The sequence below is a fragment of the Lipotes vexillifer genome, unplaced genomic scaffold, assembly GCF_000442215.2.
Source record: "Lipotes vexillifer unplaced genomic scaffold, Lipotes_vexillifer_v1.1 scaffold322, whole genome shotgun sequence".
Classification (NCBI taxonomy): Eukaryota; Metazoa; Chordata; class Mammalia; order Artiodactyla; family Lipotidae; genus Lipotes; species Lipotes vexillifer.
The window spans coordinates 857,922-867,237 of NW_006776528.1; the positions used below are offsets into that span (position 1 = coordinate 857,922).

The window sequence follows — 9,316 nt, forward strand, 5'->3', positions numbered from 1 at the left end:
TCTGGGTGGACAGGCCCTTTCTCCCCATTTTTAAGAGGAAGAATAAGAAATGCTGTGGCATGGTTTGAACGAATGTCTAGAGGGGCCAGGTTATTTTGTTACAAATTTATTCTTTTGACTATAAAATCTCTTTCTGCTTCAGCAGTGCTCAAGAGTGGGTGACCAGCCATAAGCCTCCCTTACCCTCCATAATTTCTATCTTTGATTCAGTAACTTCCCTCTTGTATCTTTCTCAGGCTCATATCCTGACTGCCCACCTCCCACCTCCATTTCTGAGCTGTGGCCATCACTAATGTGGACACTTCCTCACCTTTCTTTTCTACCTCCACTCTGACCCTGGGGATTAAAGGAGGTCATTGTCACATCATCATTGGCCAGCCAATCAGGTGGGCACCTCCCTCCAAGGACCTCCTTGTGCCAGAGGAGTTCTCAGCCTGCTTCAGTGGAAGGAGGGAGCCACGAAGGAGGCCTGGCATAAGTCCAAAGATGATAATTACAACATGGATTGTGTACATTCTCGCCCGGAAAGGTGCCGGGTTCCCCTTCCCACCGAAAGTCAGTTCGGTAAGTGGGGCTGGTGGTAGCCACGTGGAAAGTGTGTCAGGTATCGTTTCCCCTCTGAGCCCCTGCTGCACTTCTGGAGAGAAGATCTCACAGTGCTAACTGTGGATAATGGAGGAGGGGCTGGGTCTCTCTGTATTCTGAGGGCATCGACTTACCACTTTGTTGCAGGACGTGGAAGTTGTGGAGAGCGAGGCTGTGTCTGTAGTACAGCACTGGTTGAAAAAGGTGAGTGAGATTCCTCTGGGACTCAGGGTACCACAGATTGTAGAGAGCTGGCCTCAGTGGGTGCAGGGAGCTGGACGTCCCTCCCCCTACAACCAGGAAACCCAAGCTCATTGCCCACCAGCCTGCCTAGAGCCGTGTCTGATCCACCACATGTCCAGAAGGACCTGGGCTGTCCCCTCGCCAGAGACGGGCTGGCGTCACCACCAGCCCCGCCCTGGTTCTCAGGCACACAGGAGGGGAGGGCGTTTCAGATGTGTGGCCCCACTGCAGGGTGTCTCAGGAGGACCTTGGGCCCATGACTTACTGAGTCCCTGGAATTCCACAGGAAGGTAGCAGTAGACGAGCTAATTGCAGGAACTGTGTGCTACAGCGTGTTTGTGTGGGCACGCGTGTGTGTGTTGTGGTGGGGAAAAGGAGGAGGAGGGAGGATTGGGGCCGGATAGAGTGACACTTTCTGAGGGAAATTGCTTGCCTTTCAGACTGAAGAAGAGGCTTCCCAGGACATGAAGGAGAACATGTCCACCAGCTGCCCGCCCACGCATGGCCAAGATGTACGTGTGACCAGAGACGAGGTAATGGAACCTTTGAGCCACCCATCCTGGGGAGGGGGCAAGGGGAGGGAAAGGGGGAGGCGGGTCCTACCACAAAGGGTCCTGGGCAAGTGGGCAGAGCTTGTCCAGGCTGGGCTCCACCCTGGCCGTGGGGTCCTTGCTGGGCAGTAACCACCGGACTCCACCCGGATTTCCTAGGTGAAGCACCACCTCTCAAAATCTGGCTTGTTAACAAACCAGAGTCAGGAGGTCCTGGAGGAAAGAACAAGAATCCAGTTCATAAGATGGAGGTAAAGCATCTCATCTGCCCCAAGCTAGGCACACTGTGGGGAGGGGGAAGCAGAGAAGGCACAAGCCCCCCTCTTTGGGATTACTGGCCAACACAGACCCTCGGCCCTCCTTCTCTAGAGACGTTGACTCCTTTGACTGAGTTTTTCAGCCTTACTTTGGGGTCTCTCTCTTTTTTTTGTCTGCGTTGAGTCTTCGTTGCGGTGCAGGGGCTTCTCATTTCTCATTGCGGTGGCTTCTCTTGTTGTGGAGTATGGGCTCTAGGCATGGAGGCTTCAGTAGTTGTGGCGCCTGGGCTCAGTAGTTATGGCTCACAGGCTCTAGAGCGCAGGCTCAGTAGTTGTGGCACATGGGTTCAGTTGCTCCGCGGCATGTGGGATCTTCCCAGACCAGGGCTCGAACCCGCACCGCCAGGGAAGCCCTTACTTTGGTGTCTTAAGGGAATATTTTTGCTATCTTGAAAGCCCAGCTCATTGCTAAATTTTAAAATGACTAGGGGGGTTGGAAAACTGGGCTTGCTTACCATTTCTTAAATGCTTCTGAATAAATTTCAGATTTCTGTTGTTTTTGCACTTGATTTGTCCAGAAGTGGCTGCACCTTAAAGAGACCTACTAGAGAATGGACTTGAGGATAAGGGGAGGGGGAAGGGTAGGCTGTGACAAAGTGAGAGAGTGGCATGGACATATATACACTACCAAATGTAGAATAGATAGCTAGTGGGAAGCAGCCACATAGCACAGGGAGATCAGCTTGGTGCTTTGTGACCACCTAGAGGGGTGGGATAGGGAGGGTGGGAGGGAGGGAGACGCAAGAGGGAAGAGATATGGAAACATGTGTATGTGTATAACTGATTCACTTTGTTATAAAGCAGAAACTAACACACCATTGTAAAGCAATTATACTCCAATAAAGATGGTAAAAAAAAAAAAGAAAATAGGCTCATAAAGGCCAAAGCCCTCATCTTGGGCGGAGGTGAGAGGAGGTTTCTCAGCCCTGACGCTAGAATTCTGTGCTCCACAGTAGCTGCTTTGTCAGTCCCAGCCTGCACAGACCATCTACACCGCCACCACCTCTCCTGGCTCTGAAGAGCAAGACTCCAGGCAGGGGAGCTGGGCCTGGAACCTGGCTCACTGCCTCGGCACATGCTTCCCTGCCTCCTTCTGGGATGCGTGTTCACTTGGGTCTCTTTTCCCAGTAGAGTCATTGTGGGATTCCACTGGGCTTGCCCCCACTGTGAAGGAGCCCTCTCTCATCTCTGGACTTGGCTTCCTTTCTGTGCCCCCATCGCCAGCTTTGCTCTCTCCTATCAAGGAAGATATGTTTCTCAAGAAATGTGTTTTTGCTTCAGGATGTACAGTTTTCCTGTGTTTACCCCTCCCAGTGGCATTAGCATTTTAAAAGAGGATTCACATGCTCAAGAATTGCATAAGAAGAATGGTCTAATGTGAGGCCTCCCTGGGGAAGGGTTTTTTTGGATGGAAGCCGGCCAAGGTCGCCCAAATCATGAACATTGGTGACTGTCCCTTGTCCACCGCCTTGCATGTGGGAGGCTTGTCCTCCCCTGACCTGGCCACGCTACCAGCTCTAGCTGTTGCAGTTCCTTGGTTTGCACAATCTGAACATCATCCTCTGGTATTTTTTAGAGCTTGGCTGTATAGTGTAAGTAGGTTAAAGCTTTGGAGACATGGGACAGAAATCAGTCAATTATCTACATACAAGTTCTCCACTCTGGATGTTCTGTGGAGATTTTAAACCAATAAACTCAGCCTGGTTCTCCCTCCAGTCCACTGATTTTGGTATCCTCCTATTAGTTTCATTAAGTTCGTAGTCAGGGTTGCATATCCCTTTATTAAGCACCACTGAATGCTCATTTATATGGTAGATGTGTACTGGCCACCTGATGTTTGCCACGGCCTCTGGAAGAGAGAAAAACATAAACCAAGTTCCCCATTTGAAAGGATACAAGTGACCTGGGTGGAGAAGCACGTGAGCACTGAATGACATGTTGGGGACACCAGTAGGAGGGCACAGTAGGGGGCCGAGCTGCACAGGTTCTTGGCTTTGCTGCCTAGGCTTCAGAAGGGTTCCTAGCAGGACATTCACCTGGGCTGACCCGTGTCTGGGCAGGGACTGGACACACAGGAGCCCGAGCCAGGTAGGGCCTTCCACACGGGCAGGAGCCTGGCACCTTGGCCAACCCCATCCAGCCTCTGTGTCCCCTTCTTCTCGGAGGCATCCCCCTGTCCCCTCAGGCCCTCTGTCCTTTCTTCTCTCTCTCTTTGGGCACTGACCAGCTCCATTTTGTATGAGCCATATTCCGGAGCATGTTTGGGCTGTGGGTCCTCATAGGCGGTATCAAAGCTGAATTCACAGGGAAAACCCCAAAGCACCTAGAGCAAGGCATTACCCAGAAGGCACTGTCAAGCATGGGGTGGGGTCTGGTGGGCACAAGAATGGTGGCCCGGTGGGCACAAGAATGGTGGTCCGGTGGGCATAAGAATGGTGGCCTGGTGGGCAGGCTGCTTTTCCTGGAGTGGAGGGTTTGTGAGGGTTTGTTGGGGTGTGGAGTTGGGAAGGGCATGAAGTGGACTGTGGTGAGGAAGGCAAGTCCAGAACAGTGAAATAAAACAAAAACAACAGCAGCAAAGAGGAGCCTGCAGCTTCTTTGTGACAGAATGTTCTAGAAGGATCTCTAAACCATAGTGACTGTGGCACAATGCTGATGATAGAGAGCTGGTGACGAAGCTGGAGAGGAATTCAGACTCGCTCTGTAACTCTAGCAAAGGCACGTAACCTCTCTGTCTCCTTGACTCTCCTTAGGACCATTTGCTACCTGCCCAGGATCATTGGGGGGCTCAGGGGTACTTGGTTAGCAAAAAGAATGCTCTGTGTTACTGATACAAGGAGGGTGAAGGTGCAGCTCAAAAGCTCATGGTGACAGGGTCAGAGCTATGGTCTCCCGTGATTCCAACCCTGGAGGTTCCACGGTGACTTGTTAGAAGAGAAGGAACCCGGGAACCCCAGCGTCTGATGGTGTTTTGCAGCCGTACCCGTATCTTCCAAGTGCCAAGCGAGGCGAGAAATGATGCCATGCGAGAACGGATAGAGCAGGTGAGACGAAGGTAAGCGTTTGAGATGAGTTGATTCGTGTCCTAACTGGGAGCAGGTGGGTGGAGCGCTGCTGGCCTCTCCATGGGTCTCCCTTAGCTCCAGCCCTGGGCCCGGCCAAGCCAGGAGCCCTTCTGGGCTGAGTGCCTCTTCCCGGGACTCAGCCCCTGGGCCCAGGCTCGGGCTGCCGGCCCACCCGGCCCTGTGCGATGGTCTGGGTCTGTGCTCTCGGGGGAGCTCTGCTGCCCTGTGGTCTCCCCACTGCCTCTCCTCTCCTCTGTCCCCTGCAGCATATGCCATCTTACGGCTGAGGCATCTCAGGAGCTTCACAAGAGAAATTCCTACTCAGACTGCTGAGAGCAGCAGGTGAGAGGGCTGACAGGTGAGGGGCCGGGCCGAGAGGATGGCCTCCTTGGGCAGGGAGCCGGCGCACTGGGTGGTGTTTGAGAATACCAGCGAGGGGCCTGCACCTGGGCCACTGGGGGTCGGGGAGCAGGCAGCTGCCTGAGGCTCCTGCCACGCCTCTTAGATTTCCAGAAGGACTTGGAGTCAAGGTCAGGTGTGCGTCTCTGAGTCTTCACTGTGGGGTCGCAGACCAGTGCTTCTCAGTTGTCCACAGGCCCCGGGGTCTCAGGGGCTGGGCAGTCGAGGCCGCGGTGGGACCTGCAGCTCTGAGTTGCTAGAGCTGCTGGGTGTAGCCGCTGCTGGTCTGCTGACCCCTCTCTGAGTCACAGGGTCACACAGCACTGGGGTGGGAGCGAGGGCGCACAGGTTTTGGCCCAGCCCCCCGATCAGGGCCGTGACCTTGGGTCGTGTGGCCTCTTGGCCTGCACGCGGTACCAGAGGTCATGGCAGTGGCTGTTTGTGCTGCTCTGTGCCGAGGCCAGGAGTTGCCTCTCCAGGAGGTATCTGTCCGGGAAAGGTTGCTGCACCCCTGCCATGCAGGAGAGACCATGCTGATCATCATGGCAGCTGATGGGGGGGCCACCAGCACACTTAGAGGAGGGCCGTGGATGTGTATGCTGGCATTTATTGAGCGCTTACTGTATGTCAGCTCTGCATGAGGCACTTTGCCTAGGTTTCTCATCTGACCCAAATGACTGTAAGAGGAGGGTGTGGTGGTGCAGCTGTACTCACAGTAGAGATTAGGCCACCCTGGGGAGCAGGTGATGGCTTTCTTCCAGCTCCAGTGTGGGCGATTGCTTCATGCCCTGGTGCCTGTTTCCTGACTTCAGGACGTTGCCTTGTGGACCATGGGGTCCAGCACGTGACAAGCGCCGTGTCAGTGGTTTGCTAACGTCAGCAAGGACGAGGAGTCGGGGGTGCCTGCTGGCACCTCTGTGTTTGAAGGTGCAGAGCCAGGCTCCCGCACCAGCTCTTCCTGACACACCACCCCTCCTCCTCATGGGTCTTTCCACTCCTGCATCCTGCTCTGTGAATGTCGAGAGCAGCGGGCTTAAGGAGGCATTGCCAGCCCTGCCTGTCAGCCTTCCCACATTTCCGTGATGCGCCCCTGGGCATTTCCCTGCCTCCCAGGTTGATGCCTTTCAGGGTCAAGGAGCTGCCTGTGTCGGAAGGATGTCCAACCCCCCTTGACCTGAGGAGCGACCACACCTGGGCAGAGAGAATCCAGTGGGTGAGCCCTTCCTTGTGACAGTGGCAGCACTGGAGTCTTCTTGCTGAACTGCTGATAAAGAGATGCACTATTTAACCACCATCCTGGCCTCTGGTGTGAGTGCTTTGCCATCGTTCATTCATTGGACCCTGAGCACATCACGGGCTTGCCTCTGGGGACACAGGCTCTCAGCCTTGCGGGGAGACAGCTGACAGGCCCCTACCACTGTGTGAAGCAGGCTATGCCGGGGCTCCTGGGGTGTTAGGGGCAGGGCTGTGCTGGGGCAGGAGGACTTCCTGGGGGAGGTGTGGCATGTCTATTTCACTCAAGTATTTTATGTTCATTTACTCCTTCTCTAGAGCACTTCCTTTCCTTATGTAGACCCATGTTTCTGACCTACATACTTTTTCCTCCTGAAGAACTGTTAACATTTCTTGCAAGGCAGGTCTGCTGGCAACAGTTTCCTTTGTCTGAGAAAGTATTTCCATTTCATTCTGAAGGCCAGCTTTGAAGAATACAGAAGTCTAGGGGTTTTTTCCCCTCCCCAACACTTTGAATATTTTGCTCCACTCTCTTCTTGCTGGCATGGTTTCTGAAGGGAAGTTGGATGTGTTTCTATCCTGCTCCTCTCTGGGTAAGGTCCCCCCACCCCAGCTTTCAAGATTTTTTGTGTGTGTGTTTGATTTTCTGCAGTTTGAATATGTGTTCGGGTGTAGATGTTTTGGTGTTTATCATGCTTGGTGTTCTGAGCTTCTTGGATTTGTTGTTTGGGGTCTGTCATTAATTTTGGAAAATTCTCAACTATTATTACCTCAAATATTTTTTCTGTTCTTTTTGTTTCTTTCCTGGTGTTCTCATTACTCAAATGTTACACCTTTTGTAATTGTCCGCCAGTTCTTGCATATTCTCTTCCACTTCTTTTCATTCTTTTTTTTTTCTCTTTGCTTTTCCATTTGGAAGATTACTACTGACATTTCTTAAACCTCACTGACTCTTTCCTTGTCCATGTCTAGTCTGCAGATGAGCCCATCAAAGGCATTCTTCATTTCTATTTCAGTGTTTCTTGTTTCTGGCATTTCCTTCTGAGTCTTTCTTGGGGTTCCCATCTCTCTACTTATGTTACCCATGTGTTCTTGCATGGTGTCCACCTTTTCCACTAGAGCCCTTAGCCTGTTTATCAAGGTTGTTTTAAATTCCCAGTCTGGTAATTCCAACCTCTCTGTCATGTCTGAGTCTGGTTCTGATGCTTGCTCTGTCTCTTCAGAATGTATATTTCACCTTTCATCATACCTTGTAGTTTTCTGCTGAAAGCCAGGTAAGATGAATGAGATAGAGGAACTGAGGTAGACAGGCCTTCAGTGTGAGGTTTTATACTTGTCTGCTTAGGGGTCAGGCTGTGTTTACTCCTTCCAGCAGCTGTGGTGTCAGAGGCTAAAATTTCCTTTCATGTCCTTGCTTTTTGTCTTTGGGTTTCCCTAGAGATTCTTCCTTAAATAGGGCCTGAAGCTTGCAGTTCTTTGAGGTGTAATCCCCTCTTACTTTACAGGAGCCCTGTTGATGTGGTGAGGTGTGAGGGGCAGGGAGGGGACTATCCTGTAATCCTCTGACTTGATCTTGGTCTCAGTTAACCTGTGCCCCTGGCCTGTGACCTTCACATGTGTTTCTCCCCCAACTCCTACCTCAGGAGGGACGGGAAAGCAGGAGGGGGCTACAGTTGAATATTTTCCTTCCCTCGGCCAGGTAGGCTCTGGCAAAATAGTTTTCCTTGAGAGCAGGCCTTTGTTAAGGAAAAGAGAATGCTTAAGACATATTTCAAAATGGCTATTTCCCCCTCCTCTTGCTGGGAGATGGGAGTGGGGGAGGTTTCTCTGATCGTCACTGTGAGAACCTGGTGGGGTTCCTTAGGTCCTTCCTGAGACTGACCTCCTGGACTTGTTAACTCTCAAGCCTGTCCACACTGAGTTACCAGTAGTCCATCAACTATCAACTATAGTTTAAGCCTTGCTCCCTGGCCCTGGTTCCTGGAGGTTCTGCTCTGGTACATTGTGAGTCTCTGTATCCACCTGTCTGTCTCTCCTAGTTTCAGGTCAGCGGTTTACCCTGTGACCTTAGTTCTCTGACGAATCTAGGAAGAGTTGTTGCTCTTCGGTTTATTCAGCTTTTTCTCTTATTGAGAGGATGGGTGAGGACTTCCAAGCTCTTTACACACAGACCAGAGACTGGAGATACCGTCTCACATTTACTGAGTGTCTAGTAGAATAACAGCCAGTATTTGGTGACCTCTTAGCATGTACTAGAGACTATAAGCACTTAACCCAAGCAGCCCTCTGGTGTAGGTTCTTTTATTATTAGCGAGGAGACCACGTAAGACCACGAGGTGGTTACCTTGACCGGAGTCACTTTGCGATAGAGGAGTGATGGAGCCCAGCCCGGCCTTCTGGCTCCAGGCCCCCCTTCCCAGCCACTTTGTGTGTGGGCCCTGGGCTGGGCTGGGCTGGGGAGCATGCAGTGAACAAAACCCCCGTCCCTGTCCTGGTGGAACTTTTGGGTTGACGGGGGCGACAAGTTTTAGACTACAATAGTCACGATTTTCTCAGCTAGCATAAAGGAGAAGTACTCTATATAATGGGGACTCGCTCTGATCAGAGAAGAGAACTGAGATTTACTTTCGCCTATTTTAAAATCATCACCTCATTTTGCAGGTGAAGAACTGGAAGTTCAGAGAGGCGACGTGGCTTTCCTGATGCCACACAGCCATTAGATGCGTGGCCAGGATTGGAACGCAGGCCGTCTCAGGTCATACCACTGTGCAGTACGCTGGGGTGAGGGGTCGTTCTGCTGGACAGTAGTGGTGGTGGCGGTGGTGGTGACCTTGGCCAGCCCGACACTGGAGGGGAGGGGGTAGAGGTAGGACGGGTCCTTAGCCCCTGCCCCACTATATCTAGAGGTCAGGAATGGCTGCAC

The 9,316-nt window shown here is 52.2% G+C and overlaps 1 protein-coding gene across 1 annotated transcript; it reads left to right on the forward strand.

Moving 5' to 3' along the window:
• Positions 1-408: 408 nt before the first annotated feature.
• On the forward strand, positions 409-6,454 carry SPATA19 (spermatogenesis associated 19). The gene is made up of 7 exons (XM_007450399.1): positions 409-564; positions 733-789; positions 1,269-1,361; positions 1,539-1,630; positions 4,674-4,751; positions 5,028-5,103; positions 6,289-6,454. The coding sequence occupies exons 1-6, from the start codon at positions 487-489 to the stop codon at positions 5,092-5,094; spliced, it is 465 nt and encodes a 154-aa protein (XP_007450461.1). The 5' UTR covers positions 409-486; the 3' UTR covers positions 5,095-5,103; positions 6,289-6,454.
• Positions 6,455-9,316: the final 2,862 nt, after the last annotated feature.

Bases quoted from the DNA above. Each gene is read 5' to 3' on its own strand.
- SPATA19 (XM_007450399.1), top strand. From the start codon at position 487: ATGATAATTACAACATGGATTGTGTACATTCTCGCCCGGAAAGGTGCC. The intron at 790-1,268 runs GTGAGTGAGATT...CTTGCCTTTCAG, and splicing joins TACAGCACTGGTTGAAAAAG to ACTGAAGAAGAGGCTTCCCA. The intron at 4,752-5,027 runs GTAAGCGTTTGA...TGTCCCCTGCAG, and splicing joins ATAGAGCAGGTGAGACGAAG to CATATGCCATCTTACGGCTG.